At 33.9% G+C, this 16,790-nt stretch overlaps 1 protein-coding gene across 1 annotated transcript in view; it reads right to left on the minus strand.

The window, feature by feature from the left end:
• LOC145662157 (uncharacterized) overlaps nucleotides 1–16,790 on the minus strand; it is a 56,308-nt gene that overhangs the window by 14,878 nt on the left and 24,640 nt on the right. Inside the window, exons 2-3 of the mRNA XM_081727491.1 lie at nucleotides 3,429–3,563; nucleotides 2,769–2,918 (exon numbers count right to left, since the gene is read on the minus strand). Coding sequence (XP_081583617.1) covers nucleotides 2,769–2,918; nucleotides 3,429–3,557 — 279 coding nt within the window. The 5' untranslated portion in view covers nucleotides 3,558–3,563. The remainder of the gene's footprint in view (nucleotides 1–2,768; nucleotides 2,919–3,428; nucleotides 3,564–16,790) is intronic.

Consider the following 16,790-nt stretch of genomic DNA (forward strand, 5'->3'; position numbering starts at 1 on the left):
GGATCAGCTGGGGTATCAAATCATAGCTCCACAATAACTTTCTTCATTTTACGTTTAAATATTATCCTCTGTGGGCTGCAATAGTAATAAGTATGTAACGATACTATAAGAACAACTTACCCAGATGGCAATTTTTATTCTTATTTTCAACATGAGAGGGTCGTCTCCCCTTTATGGCATTGGTGTGCGCCAATGGTCCAATGCACAACTCCCAGGGAAGTGGATTGCTCGTCGTAGTCCCATAGAATGCGTGACCAGACCACCAGGCCTCACACCCCTTGATTTCTATATTTCGGATTATTTGGTGCAGATGGTGTACGCTCAGGAACCTCACAATAAAATGCACCTACAGGAATGTATTCAGTACGTGTTCGACCATATTTCACCGGTCATTCCTCTGCGTGTACAGTCATAGTGGATATGGCAACTACGATTGTGCAGTAAAAGAGATGACTACCACATAGAACCTGTGCCTTAGTGTGCCACTGTTGGGTGATTTTCAAATTTTCAGTGTTAATAACGTGCAAATAATGCAAGAAATGAAAGAAAGAATGGCATCTTTGGATTCTTGAACTTACATCGGTCTTATTTGATACTTGAAATGACCCCTTCTTATTTGAAATTTCAAACTTGGATTCGAGATGGGGATTTGAAGACTGCAAACATGATCGCCATGTACCCTGCAAACTGTGTCTTTCTTCTACTATTATCTTCCATTAAAAGATTTTACATTTTCCTCTCAGGTTTCAAAATAAAATGCGTTCACACACTTTTGACTCATCCTATATATATATATATATATATATATATATATATATATATATATATATATATATATATATATATATATATATATATATATATATATATATATCTACAATGGTCGAAGTGAGATGGTATGCTGTGGTATGCCATACCACCTCTGCACCTCTGGTATTTTAGTAACCAGACATACCGTCACTGGAGAGTAAATACTAAATATTTTTAATAAATCCATTTTTATACACAGTAATTGACGAATAGTTTTGCAAGAAGAAAGATATTATTTCTTATGTGGTAATAATTTCTGTGTTAACAACACCGACATTTTTGTTATCTTTTTCCTATCTTTTGTTTTTAAAATGGGGTTTCTTCAAAGAAGTTCATCTAGTTTATATTTTGATGTGTCATACTGAATTATTTTTTATGTGCAAGTGTGTCTTCTTGCGTTAATGCATACAGATGTCGTGTTTTGAGCATGGGCGGATTTAGGATGTCTGCTGTGCGGGGCGAATGAAATGGAATGGATTTTGAGTTTAACGTCCCGTTCAGCAGCGAGGCTATATGAGACGTGGACCTACTGATTAACGTGGAATCCGAACCACATGAGATCCCACCGGTATGCTTTTGGGGCGAATCTTCCGGGGTTTCGAATACTCCTAAGTCGAGTAGAGGGTTCGGGAGTTTTTTCGCAGGAAATTGTTAATATAAAAACTCGGTTTTTGAGCATTTTCGTGTGTAATTGTCTATAATACAACATAAGGACATATTGTTTTTTTACTTTTTTTTTCAGAAAGTTGTTGGTAGGGGATCAAAGTCTCTTCATCCCCCTCCCCCATACTACAGAAAAGCTCTCTAATGGTTTTCAGTCATTATGTAAATAGAAACGCAATCTTTTGGGCAACATACCCTCACTGTAGTTCAACACTTAAATAGCCGGTATGTCGAGTCAAAATCGTAATAAAACATACCGCCTCTGCTTTTTTTCCACTTCGAACACTGTATATATATACACTGTGGTGGATCCAACGGGGGCTGTAGGGCTATGGCCCCCCTTGACGCTCAGGTATACACTGGATAAAATGAGCTTCAATCCTGCTTTACACTGGATAAAACGGCAAAATATGGTTTGGCCCCTCCCTTGATCATATCCTGGATCCGCCCCTATATACATATATACATATATATGTCCTGATTATCTACCACTCCTACTCAGAATCATAAAAGCACTATTTTATGTATGAGGGTTGCAGAAAGGGTCTGAAAGATATAGAAAATACATCTTTGGAACAAATCCAACAAATCTGAGTTAGGAGGTGATCAAAGAGATGTGGCTGACTTTTTATTTCTTTTTAAATAAAGCTGTACGCCTATGTACATAATAGTTTGTTCCTTTCCATGAAACATATTTGTTGTGTAAATTTCGAGAAGATATTCTAATTTAAATATCGGATTCATTTTTACATATATTGATACCATTTACTTGTAGAACGTCGAAGAAATTCCCTATTATCAATTTCTACGATTTTATGAAACAAGGTACGAAATTTTATTCACAAATGTAGAATCAATGCGTTTCTCAGTGTATATAACATAGTTACTTCAGTCACTGTGTGGTTATTTCGCCTAGCTCAGATAATACCATATAAATCGAGAACAATCACTATGTTCGCGCCATTTTAGAAATTGTTAGATATGTGTAAGTCATTAAGCCACCTTATTCATTTGCACACACTTAAAAACTATTAACTTAAGATTAAACAAAGTATAGCATGTTTTACTATTATATAGCTTAGCCTCGACCAGAACACAGTGCAAAAATGTTTGAAAAGAAGGCGTCTCTGTACACGAATAATTTCTACGCTAATTTAAAAATTGGGTGCTCCAATATTGAAAGGGTTCTAACTTAAAAAGAAACGCTTGGAAATTCATGTTGTTGCAAATTACGTATATTTTTAGGTAAGGAATCGCTTCATCATTTCGACTGTTGGTTGTGTTATCTTTCTTACCTCCAGATGAATTGGTAGTATATATCCTTCAGCATGCTGTGATAATACTATTTGAGCTTCTTCACACTGCTTATTGAAAATGATGTACTGGTCCAACTTACATTTGCAAGCAATGCAAATATTCTTCGGTAAAAGGTCATTCTTTGCAATCTATAAGATAAATAAGTAAATAAAAAATAAAAACATATAGAGATATAAAAAAAGATACATATGCATTGACATATATTTCAAAGAAGATAATCTTGTAATTTAAATTCGTATTTGTAAAAGGCATCACCTCTTACAGTTTGTCGGTATAGTTCATTAACACCCTGTATATACAAAATTATATTTAAAATGCACTATTGCCTTGGACATTTAATATTCAATCGTTCTCATTTTAATAACTTCTTTAAAAGAAACGTATTCAAGAATAGCACCTCAATGTAGCAAGTAACTGAGGTTCTGCTAGTTTTGTATCTTTATAACTCAAAATTACCTTCATGCATACTGTAGAGTTAATTTGATACTATATATTGTATATGATCAACTTACAATTTCTAACAACGATTTCGATAACTACATTTCCACAGAATTAATATTATCACTAATGACAATATTAGTTTTACTCACTACCATCGGAATGACAAATCTGTATAAAATGATCTCAACACTAGTTACCTTTATAGCTGGCAAACACTTCCGCACTTCATCTTCTATGTCGGGTTCAAATATGTAGAAAGATTCTTCAACATTTATAATCCATGCGCAGAGACGACAACGGTGCGTTATCTTGAATTCTTGTTCCATTTTTGTCTGGAATATGATAGAAGTGATTGAAATATTTGAATAAATTTGGAATATATGTCAAAATATTTGATAATTGAAAATACGGATACAGATTTATACACATTAAAGAGATTAATGAATAGATCTGAATTTCCGACACAGTGGCTTGTCGTCTAGCAAGGAAAAAAAAAAACAAGAGAAACAAGGCACAAAAACCTCCGCTGTGTATGTGTTCAGCCATATTGAATTTCGAAATTAGAGAATAGACACAGCAAGTTAAAAAAATAGAAGTTTTAAGATATTAGAATAATGAATACTGTGTCTAGTCTGCGTCAGTTCTTAACCGTATAAATGTTTCTTTTTCTCTGAATTACGCCTTGTTTCATGGAATAAACGAAGTACATTTTCTTTTTTCCTTTTTTCATTAATGTGAAATAGTTTCAAACTTTTGAAATACACGAAAATCTCTATTAATGGTGGCTTGATCATAGTAAAGTTTTATTTTCTTTCTTTGTCGACGGCATTGCCAAAGGAAAGTTAAACAGTTCACATTTATTTAATGTTTGTGGTATTTCTGACGAAATTCTCTGTAGCACTTATGTACGCATACACCAGTTAAGTTTCCGCCGTAATCCTTACTTAATCGACATTGAATTGATTGTATTATGCCCTTCCGCTAGGGAAAACAGAGGAGAATGAACGACGTTCAATGAACAGCTTTGTCTTATCCTCGTTTCGTCATTTCACTCCATTCTCCTCTGGTGGCTTAATGGAGATTGAAAAAATATAGCCCTCGTATTATGAGCGCGAAGAGATCCGACCACAAAATTTTATTACTTAATTTTTCGTTCTTGTCACCTTCGCCGCGATTGACATTTGTAAACACAGTTTCATACTTCACTATTTTATATCGCTACCGCTTCTTGAAGAACGTAGCTGTCTACCTACTACTTAGTGCTGATAGTCGTAAGAAGCAAGGGACAGAGGTAGTAGTATTTCTAATTCACACATGGAACCAGAAAAAGTTCCTCGCCGCATGTACACAGTGACCGAAATTAATACCTTTGTAAAGGAGGTGGGCTGATAAGGGCCATTTTTCGCCCATCAGGCCCGAGATGTGAAATGCATGGTTTCCAATAGTATACCTCATAAAAATAAGAAAACAAATATATTTTGATGGAAAGCGCTATAAGTGAGAGGTAAAAAATAAAATAAACAAAGACGTAAGTCGTGTGTTAATGAGGAACGTAAACACTAATGTCATGAGTTGGCATCCGAGAAAGCAACAGTAAATAGAACACTAACGGCAAGAATAAGAAGAATGAAGTCTACTACGACTATGAGATCAATATATTACATCGGAAATAATCAAGCATAGATAATAATCAGATAGCTGGAGACACTTGTAGCTAGTTTGCAGATTAGGCATCGTGCTTTCTGTTGTCATCCGAATCGCCACTGGACCATCCTGCAGCGGCATCTTGTAGTGTATGAGTATATTCTAGACTCGGTTTCTTAACTGCGGTGGAATTGTGGCGCTAGTAATCCAGAAACCATAGTACGGAAGCAACATGCCCACAACATCCGACGACCCGTGCGCCTACTTTACATTGACAGTACCACTGAACTCGGAGAACAGAAGCATCGTCATGATGTATGTACAGAGAGTACATACCTTTGTCACTTAAGTGCTCGTGAGTGTAAGGATCGGAGACATCAGGTAACGATTGTTGGTCGTTGTTTTTCATCTTTCCCTCAGTATTGCAATATAACGTATTAATGACTTCCCACCGGTACTTCATTGACGCGTGGTATGTATGATTCTTCGATATATATATATCTATTGCAGAATTTCATGCCATTCTGCGACTGGTTTTCCTGCTCGCACTTTTACTCATACCACTTTCAGAAATGACACGCCTTCTCAATACTCCATAACGTGCTGTCTCTATTTTTGCTGCCCTACACACATATCCGCGCAAACAATACATTTTCTTTATATATCTTATTGACATGCTGAGCATGTATTTTCAGTCACAATCAGTAACTTACATCAGAGCTAGAGTATCCAGTTGAACTCGTACATTACAGCGTATAAACGGTATTCATCGCTCTATACTCTCGCGCAATACATTTTGTTCTCTAATAGGTAGAAGGACACACTGAACCAAAATCAGTTAGTACTCATATCAAAGGTTACACAGTGTTATATTATGACGAGTCAGATTTATTTTGGTTCATCGACTCCTTCTTCCTATAAGCCTCCATCAAAGACAGCAAACATTACCAAAATGTCGCAAAACGCTGAAACGGACTCTCTTTGGGCACTCATTTCTATGACTTACTATTTTCTTTATCACGTATCTATTATTTTTACATATGCAACATATCTTCTAGTATACAAATACATTGCAAACTTGTCGGAATCGGACACTTCATTTTTCCGTTGTCTGATGGGCGAAAAATGGCCCTTATCCGCCCACCTCCTTTGTATTATCACTTTTTCTTTATTAGCTGCTGCATATTACAGAGACTGGATTTATCTTTAATTTCCTACAATGTTAACTAACTTCCTACACGTACAACAAATAAAGAAAACAGAAACATCGAGATATACATATACATAGTTTCAAGGTATTTGTTTTATTAATTTCTGTCTATGTTTAGTCAATATATTTTAAACTCTGATGTTACCTTATTTGGAAGAAAATTGTTAAAGGCAAGCTTTCAATGTATGAAAATTTGCCTATTATTAAGAAAACTTTGAATTGTATTAGAATACATGGCGATTTACTTAATTTCTATGGTGAAAAACAAACTTTACTTTCATCTTTGTAAGAAAGACAAATATAGTACGTGTGAAAATTTATTCTCCAATCTTCGACTCCTTCAGAAGTGTGAGGTTTCAAAAATGGCAAATTTTGAATTTTTAACATCTTTTATTTTCTGATGTCATGCAGTAGAAATAAGGGAAAGAAAATGAAACGACTAATATAACTTTTTTTTTACTATGAGGAGAATATATACCTATGTTCTAAGTGTGAAACATTTTATCAAGATTTTGAAAATAATAGGAATTTACCTTAAAGAGAGACACTGTAATTAAGTGTGTAGCCTTATCTTATCCGATAATATTGAGCCCATACGATACCAATATTTTAATTTGAAATAAAGCTACATGACGAAAAAAAAAGACTTATGACTTGCATTTCATATAGTTTAGAACACAAGCATATCTTAATTATTTTATGCATTTAATATTTGAAAAAAAATCTATCTATCTATCTATCTATCTATATATATATATATATATATATATATATATATGTACAGGGTGCGGAAAAAGTCGGCTAACGGCCCAATATCTCGCGAAATATAAAGATCAACAAAAAATAACACGTATTAAATAGTTTTGAAAAAGCTATCCAATGATACCAAACACAGCCACCTATCCCCACCCCCTTCGGGGGTGCAGGGGATAACTTTAAAATTTTAAATGGGAACCCCTATTTCTGATTGCACATTTGGATTCTTCAGAAAAAGTAACAGTGATTTGACTCAAAATTGAAAACAGTGTTCAGATGGCGCTTGAATCGACACACTAAAAAGGGCGGTGCGCCAAAACGTTACGAAAATGTGAATTGAGAGTCCCGTGCTCTGTGGCCATACGACTAGCGTATGGGATTATGGAGTTTGAGGCTGTGAGTTCGATCCCCATTCAATGCAATCCCTTTTATTTTCCCAAATAAATTCCCTGCGTTTTAACTTCAATTAGTACTTTTTTGAAGTTACATAGAATACAAATTTCGATAATTGTTTTGCAAATTAGATTTATGAAGTAGTTCTTAGTAATAGGGTTAGAGTTCATAGGGTTATTTACAACAAAAATAAACCTTTGTGTCGCTATTGTATTTTCTTGCAAATTAATAAATATGGACAAATACATTATTTTAAGCTAAGTTAAAATGTATGAGTTCATTATTAAGGTATAAAAGTTCGCATAGAAATGTTACTTTGCGCGGGAATCGAACTCACGCCTTCTGCCTCCACAGTTCAGTACGGTACCGTATAGCCACATTTTCATTATGCTTTCCCGCCTACTTTGTGTCAAGGAACAGAGAATTATAGTAAATTTATTTAAGTTTATTTAATGTAAAATCATATTAAAATTGAATCACAATAAAATTAAGTTTTTGCCTGTGGATAGTACAAAGAAATTATGTAAACAAAAACAATTCACACTTCGTTGCACGTTGGTTTGTTGTTGTTATTGTGGTTTGTTGTTGTTATTGGTGTAACGCTGTCGAGACGCAAGTCGGCAGAATGATGTAAATAATACAGTAAGAAAAGAAAATGTAATTCTTAAATGAAGAAAGATGTTTGTATCATGACATTGTTAACAGAAACACAATTTTGGATATGACATAATAGTCAGATTTGCAGAAACGGGCTGTCTGGGAATTTCAGTCATGGTGTGACAATGGAGAAACGAGAGTTTGGCCAACAGTTGGGGTAACAAGCGGCGTTCCAGACATTAGACGGCAGATTCCATCGTCTGGAGGTTCATCATAAAAACCAAATTCAAGATGGATCGAGAAGAGTCGACGATTAGTCAGAGAGAGAGAGAGTCGAAGAGTTGAGCATCCGTCGAGAAGAGAAATAGTGTTCTAGAAGCTTTAGTTCGTGATCGAATAGACTGTATTATCATGGTCTATTATCCTCCTTGTACAAATTGTTAAACCAAGGAGAAGTAACACCTACACATGATTATCGTCTTACTACGAAGGCAGTAGCGATAAAGGATATTCTATTATACGCTTCCAGAGAAGATTCCAGAGGGTGGACAGCTCAGACAACAGCATCAACGACCCAGAACATCAGCAGGTATGTGTTCCTCAGCTGTATGGTTGCTTGTGGCTGGATTGTCAGACAAGTTGGTACTGTGATCTGAAGGCTTATGTCATATCCATTTATACACACACATTACATTACACATTTTTAAATAATGAAAATACACAGATCTCATAGAATAGTTGGAGTTCTTAATTATCCTCTCGCAAAGTAATAATTAAAACCAGGTAGGAAATCCCGTTCATTCCGGATAATGAGCGGAAGGGACTTCCTTGTGTCATAACGCACTCGTCCCCGATTCTAAGGCACGACGCAAGGAGGTTGTCATGGTGGAGGCGTTTTAAGTTCGATCCCTGGTTGATTAAGAGTTAATTATTATAATAACCTTCCATGGCATGATGGAGGTACTTTAAGTTTGAGTACTGGTTGATTTAGAATTAATTGTTGTAATAATCCGCTTGGTTATGGGAGACGCTATATTTGGTTTTCGATTAATAATTAGTTTAAGTAAGATTACAAGGACAAATACTTAGGTTTAAGTTTTAAGAGGAAATGATAATAAAGTAAGATTAAAATTTGAATATGGGAGTGCGTAAGTAGTACTCGAAATAGAAAGCTAAAAAACCCAGCCACCCACCCTTGCTCAACAGTAGTGTTGTTTTGGTTTGTAATACACGTCGTAGAAATGTTGTCATTGAAGAACAATCACCGCATTCATTATCCGGTTATGAAAGATAATGACAAACCGGCAACAATGTTTTTGAGATCTAGATTTTACTATTTAGATTTAGGTGTGTTAAAACATTTCGTAGAATATAACCCAACTTATGGGGAACAAAACGAAACGATCATACGAAATACAGGTTAGGATTGAGATACAAGACGTATTTTATGAAGTTTACAGATAAGACTTTTGATTTGGAGGAGCTCATTGAGCTGGGACTCAGGAGGCATTTCTTGGCCACCGTAACAGGAATTGCCGAAACAAGTATTATTTTGCGCGAATCCATCTTTTTTGTGTTGAAATCAAAACAGCATAATTACACGATATGCGCAATATTCAAATCAAAAGGAGATCAGGTCACAGTCAATAAATGGCTAGACCGGTTTCGTAACAGGTTTGATTGTACACAAGCAATTCAAATAGCTGGGTTTGTACCGACAGTTGCCCAGTATGAAAAAGAAGCAAAGTTAATTGTAGCAAGCGATAAGTTTTCACTCGATCTGGTAGCATTTGCGGATATTTTTAGAGAACGTAATGCTTGGTTGTTTCAATAGAAAGGAGAAATGGTCATAAGTGTAGATAGTTGTAAAGGAACTAGGTTAGAAATTATCGAAATTAGGTTTTATTGCATATATATATAGATATAGTAATGTTTAAATTATGATTATGATTATATTAGAATTAGGTTAGTATTATTGTTATTTTAGTATTAAGGTTAGGTTAGAATTATAGGATTAAGAAATATAAATTAGATAGTGAAGTTGATTAGGTAATTAGGATAATGTATTATTAGTAGATATTAAGCTAGGAAAGTTAGGAAGATTAAAATATAGAAAGTAGCACTATGTCTTGAGGACATAGATAAACTGATAGACAAATAAATAAACATGATAGATAGACAGAGAGAAAGTAGTAAATAGAGAAAATATCTAGTGAACATGAGGATTAAGAAGAGTGAAAGATAGAAGTAATTAGAGAGTTAAAATTAATCATGAATAGATAATAACTGACAAATGTGACGATAAAGAAGAATGAAAAAATAGTAATAAATGCTAACAAAAAGGAACACCTAGATTAAAATGAGTAGGAAAAGGCAAGATAGAATGGAAAATTAAAAAGGGATGATCGAAATTAATGTTTAATGATTTAGCTAGCAGACAACTAAAAAAGAAAAGAATTGGTTAAATAACATGGAAGTTTGAAGAACTTTTCAGAAGATTAAAGAACTAGATAGGTAGGAAGTCACATTCTCTTTGAGTTTAAAGTGAGCGATTACCAAAACGTCAATGAGAATAGTTTATGTATAAGGTCACGTAAGTCTTCGGTGATAGAGAAAGAAGAGACAAAGAGGTTGCCTCGTTTATCACTCGGAAAGCAGTGATTTTTTTTAGAGTGAATCCGACTTATTTAGAAGAAGATCTGATGAGTACAAAAGTAAGATTTAAATTAAGTAAGGTTAATGTAATTAATAAGAAGTAAAAGAATTAAGGTATAAGAGTGAGATAAACATAGTGATTTTAAGAAAATAGTGATTTGTAGTAAAATAGTAATGTAGAGTATAAGCTTTGATATATAATGAAATGCTAGATTAGATGAATGCCTAGGAAAGGAGTGGACAAGAGTCTAGCTAATCATTGACACTTAATTGAATAAGGAATGAGAAGAGATGGAAGAGAGAGAGTGGGAAAGATCAGGATAGAAAGAGAATTAAAGAAGAGGAAGAATAGCAATAGAATAATAGAGAAAGAGATATCATAGCGACAGATAAATAGAATATCGACTTTAAGAATATAGATAAGGATTTGACATTTATGGAACCTGATTTAGACAAATAATTTATAAGATTATAATTGATAAAATAAAAAATGAATATAGAGAAGAATAGAGAAAATAGATATATAGAAATAAGTGCGGTTAGGATGATATAGAATAAAGAGTGAAGAATAAAAGATGTTATAAATAGAGTTATAGTGAAAAAAAAGGAAAAATGGTTTTAGGGAAGTAAAAAGATGCAGGTGTATTACTGGTCTAAAAGTTGCCCTAAACAAGTAAGAACAAAGTTTCGAGACGGTAAAAATATCTAGTTTATAATAACAGATTAAGGTGACCGTTTCACAAGCCAGGCCGAGAGGCATAAGATAAGATAAAATAAGATAATAAAGAAAGTAAATATAGGAGTATGACTGGGGGTTAGTTTGTTTATTTTAATAGGAAATGAGATAAAAGACATACGATTGTGAAGATGGCGTAAGTCATTTTGTTGTTGGTTGGCCACCGACGCAGATTTAGTTACTGTACTGATTGAGGAAAAGAAATATACTGATTTGATATTGGATTAAAACTTTAATTATCTACACATTAGGTAATTTGAATTTTATAATTAAAACAGACGAGACGATAGTTAAGAGACGTTTTAGCTAGGATTATGTCGGACTTGACGTGGATTTAAAACGATAATTGAAAAAAACATTTACGAGTATGGAGAAGAAAGATGTGTTTGAAAAAAAATGGAAAATGGAGATAAAATTGAGACTTTAATATTGTTGTATATATAATATAGTCTATAAATATACTAGTAGATAGGATATAAAAAGATAATTGGGAACAAAGCAGGTTTAAAGATGCACGGCTAGGCGAGCAGCCGTTGAACGACCAAAACTCCACCCGAAATCTGAGGAAATGCAAATTTCCATCGATACCAATACCCTGAATCTATAAACAGGTTTTGGTTTCAGTTATCGATAGGTAGGATTAAATAAATATTCAATATATATAATCATGTAGGTTAAGGAAATAAATAATTTTGTAAATAAATATACGCGTAATAATAATAATAATAATAATAATTTAATCATGAATAAAAATAAGATAGGTATAGGTACTCACCAAGACATAACTCCCATTTATGCGAAAATTAACAAAGAAACTGTAAAAGCACATCACTTGAAAGCACACAATTCGAACACACTTAATTACTGCACATACAACACAAAATCACTATCAGATCACATAATTGAACAGGCCAATAAATCACAGGTTAACAACAATAGTACAGAGGAGAAGCCGAACACACGGACCGAGGAAGACGTTGGTTTGGTGTAGGGTAATACCGAAGAAATGGTGCACGGCCTGTTTCACGAAACGAACTGGTTAAACGAAAATAAACTGTCTACGAACCATGAGTTCGGCACTGAAAAGTTTAGAGGGGTGAAGGAGTATTTTACTCCTTGTAATATTTTAATTCTCTAGATTTCTGAGAATTTTTACCGAAAAGACTCGGACAACGTGTAAGGACTACGGGTGATCACAGTGATAAGACGCTAAGTGGCCACGTAGAAAGTCAAAGTCAAGGTTGGAATCCAAAAACCCTTACGAAGCAGTGGGACAAAGGTGATTTCAGTATTGCCAATCCGTCAAAGATGAATTGTATGGTTCGATGCAGTAATGATGTATTGAAGGGTTTGGAAAACTTAGTGTTTTACGTATAAAGAGTGCAGAAACATAGTACGAAAGTATGATGCTAGTTTTATTTAGCAAATTATAGTGCTTAGTGTTTCAAGTTCAAGTGTAGGCAGTGCAAGAAAAGTTGAAACCAGGATGTGACGAATCCTGGATAAAAGTATTTCAGTTGGAAAGTATGCGTTGAACTATAATCTATCGTCCGGAGGAAATTTCCATCAGGAACATTATGAGTTGATGCGAGATGAGAAGCGAAAATATATGTATGTATGTAGAGAGGGTAGCGGACACCTAGAGGTTCATGGCTCGGGACAATAGATGGCAGAAGCATACATTTCTAAAGAACGAGTAATATGTTACGAACAGGATTTAAAACTAAAATTGTAAATATTTTTGGAAGAGAAATAAACGAATGTATTTAATATATATATAGCTAAGTAATTGTATAAATGAAATAAAAGATGTAACAAAAAAAGAAATATATACAGGAAGAAGTTTGTAGGTGATGGAATATGATTGTAGCTGATATATATATTTTAGCAGGTAGGACAAAATAAAGAATTAAACCCAAATGTAAATTGAAAATATTAGTGATGGGTTATTTTTGTTTAGGTTTTGGGAATTTTTTTAAAGTTAATAGTCAATTTATTATGTATATGTTTCTTATTTATTATGTTTTAGGTAATCAAGAGATATTTATATGAGTATAAATCGATCTGCTGGGAGATCTAGTCAGTAGCGTAGCTACTTGGATTTCAAAGGGGAGCGTGTCAAAGAACAGAGAATTATAGTAGATTTATTTAAGTTTATTCAATGTAAAATCATATTAAAATTGAATCAGAATAAAATTAAGTTTTCGCCTGTGGATAGTACAAAGAAATTATGTAAACAAAAACAATTCACAATTCGTTGGACGTTGGTTTGTTGTTGTTATTGTGGTTTGTTGTTATTATTGATGTAACGCTTTCGAGACGCAAGTCGGCAGAATGATGTAAATAATAGAGTAAGAAAAGAAAATGTAATTCTTAAATGAAGAAAGATGTTTGTATCATGACATTGTTAACGGAAACACAATTTCGGATATGACATAATAATTAGATTTGCAGAAACGGGCTGTCTGGGAATTTCAGTCATGATGTGACAATGGAGAAACGAGAGTTTGGCCAACAGTTGGGGTAACAAGAGGCGTTCCAGACATTAGACGGCAGATTCCATCGTCTGGAGGTTCATCATAAAAACCAAAGCCAAGATGGATCGAGAAGGGTCGACGATTAGTCAGAGAGAGAGAGAGTCGAAGAGTTGAGCATCCGTCGAGAAGAGAAATAGTGTTCTAGAAGCTTTAGTTCGTGATCGAATAGACTGTATTATCATGGTCTATTATCCTCCTTGTACAAATTATTAAACCAAGAAGAAGTAACACCTACCGATGATTATCGTCTTACTACGAAGACAGTAAGCGGTAAAGGATATTCTATCATACGCTTCCAGAGAAGATTCCAGAGGGTGGACAGCTCAGACAACAGCATCAACGACCCAGAACATCAGCAGGTATGTGTTCCTCAGCTGTATGGTTGCTTGTGGCTGGATTGTCAGACAAGTTGGTACTGTGATCTGAAGGCTTATGTCATATCCACTTATACACACACGTTACATTATACATTTTTAAATAATGTAAATACACAGATCTCATAGAATAGTTGGAGTTCTTAATTATCCTCTCGCAAAGTAATAATTAAAACCAGGTAGGAAATCCCGTTCATTCCGGATAATGAGCGGAAGAGACTTCCTTGTGTCATAACGCACTCGTCCCCGATTCTAAGGCAAGAGGCAAGGAGGTTGTCATTTGTGTGTGTGTGTGTGTCGATTCAAGCGCCATCCGTGAAGACACTGTTTTTAATTTGGGGTCAAATCGCTCTAACTTTATCTGGAGAATGCAAATGTGCAATAAGAAATGAGAGTTCCTATTTAAAATTTTAAAGTTATCCCCCTGTACCCTCGAAGGGGGTGGTGATAGGAGGTTGCGTTTGGTATCATTGAATAGCTTTTTCAAAACTATTTGATAGGTGTTATTTTAGTTTTGCTGATCTGTGTATTTCGCGAGATATTAAACCGTTCCGGGACTTTTCCGCACCCTGTATATATATATATATATATATATATATATATATATATATATATATATATATATATATATATATATATTAGCTTAATTCCACACAAATATGTATCATGAGGAAGTCGTAGAGGGTATGGTGACGGGAAAGAGAGGGAGGGGCGAAGGAGACTACAATTAATGGATGATATTAAAACAGAAAAATCATACGCGAAAACGAAGAGGTTAGCGGAGGACCATGGAGCATGGAAGCTTCTCAGCTGCGGCAAGTGATCTGCCAATAAAGGCAGAATCCCTATGACGATGACCACACAAATATATTTAAACCCATTTCCAGAACAAAAGATTTTGTTGAGCTGAAACTTTCGTACGATGTTCTATATGAATCAAATATTTTTGAGCATTTTCTTGAGATTCAGTGGCGCAGAGAGCAATTTTGGGATTTTCTTTAAAATTACAGTAATCAAATTTCAGTGAATTGTCTTGTTATTTCTACTAGACATGTGATACTGTTAAACTGTTAGCGGTGTGGGAAAACAGTTCATTTGAAAATAAAATGTACCATTTACACCACTGCGGCAAGGTGTTGTAAATTATAAACAACTTTTCACTAAAATTCAGTGAAATCAGCAAGAAACTATCCGCCGTATAAAGATTAAAGAAGCATAACCAGATTTGATTATTTAAGACAAAAATTAATGAAATAAATAAATAAAATAAAAATACTAATTTCCAACCTGCACATCTTAAGGAAAAATAGATCTTAAATGTATAAGTGTCGGTTGTTTCGATAGATATATAAATTGACACATTTTGCTAACAGAAAATACGAGTAATCCAACAACACTTAAAATTTTCGAATTTCTGACCTCACTGATCTAATGGCTACTGTGTGTGCCTTTGGAGCACGTGGTGCTGGTTCGATTCTCGGTTGAAGAGTACAAAAAATTTAAATTCACAATCATTGACTTTCATTAGTCGCCTATCTCTTTTAGCCTAAGGGCCTTAAATGTGGGACGTTAAACTAAAAAAAAAAAAAAAAACAGAATAAAATAAAATGAAATAAAATTCCTAAAATTCGATATTCACAATTCCCAAGTATATGGGTATTATTACATTTTTCATAAAATAATCAGCTTTGTTCTTCTTTAAACATGCCATGAGTATCAAGGGAACAAAACGTATTTATCATTGGCGTTTTACAGCAAAAATGTAAAAAATATGAGTCTTGTTACTGAAAAAAAAAAAGATCCAAATACATCACACTCGGGTAGAATTTTCGTAACTTTTACCGAAATCTGTCCCTCATCTTATTATGTTGGTGGTATTACAGTTGGATAGAGAAATATTTTTATCAGTTACATAATTATCATATTAAAAAGAATGGTACTAAAGAAAATAACATTGTCATTAAGCGGTAAGTTTAATTTTTTAATATTACGAACTTCTCTCTATATATATATACTCTTAATCTCTTCGCATAGTGTCTTCTCATCCCATGTAGTTTCTCAATATATGTTTTGGAAACAGATTTGAGTGACTTGAAACTATAAACTTTATATGTACAATATATATTATATAGGAATTTTATTAAACGGGGTCAAATGCTAGACAGAATTAATATTTGGTTCGTAAATGAGAATTATTTTACATTCAATCTAAATTATTTTGCATGACACTCAATCAGTGCCGAATGACATTCAGTTCTTTAGAATTTCCGACCTATAAATGAAAGTTACACATGTTCTTATTATCAGAACTTTCGAATAACCCAACAATACTTAAACATATCAAATATTGAGAAGTTAGTTGAAGTTGTGGAATCTATCAAGATTATCAACCCCAAGGGCTAAATTAAAAATAAATAAATAAAACAGAGTATTGGTTAACAGACAAATATACAGAAAATCCAATTACAAGAGTAAATTCGGTAATTTCAGAGGCTTAAATATGTAGCTGAAAGAGAACTATTTACATTTCGAGGTGCATAATGGAAAGAAAATTTTATAGTGGCAAGAGTATGTGAAATTATACGATATATAAAAGTATTTGAGGCACAATTGAAGGAGAAAATTAAATGCTATATTGATTTTAAAAGAATTGACCA

Source organism: Thermobia domestica, chromosome 10 (genome assembly GCF_964235325.1).
Source record: "Thermobia domestica chromosome 10, izTheDome1.hap1.1, whole genome shotgun sequence".
In the NCBI taxonomy this organism is placed as follows: Eukaryota; Metazoa; Arthropoda; class Insecta; order Zygentoma; family Lepismatidae; genus Thermobia; species Thermobia domestica.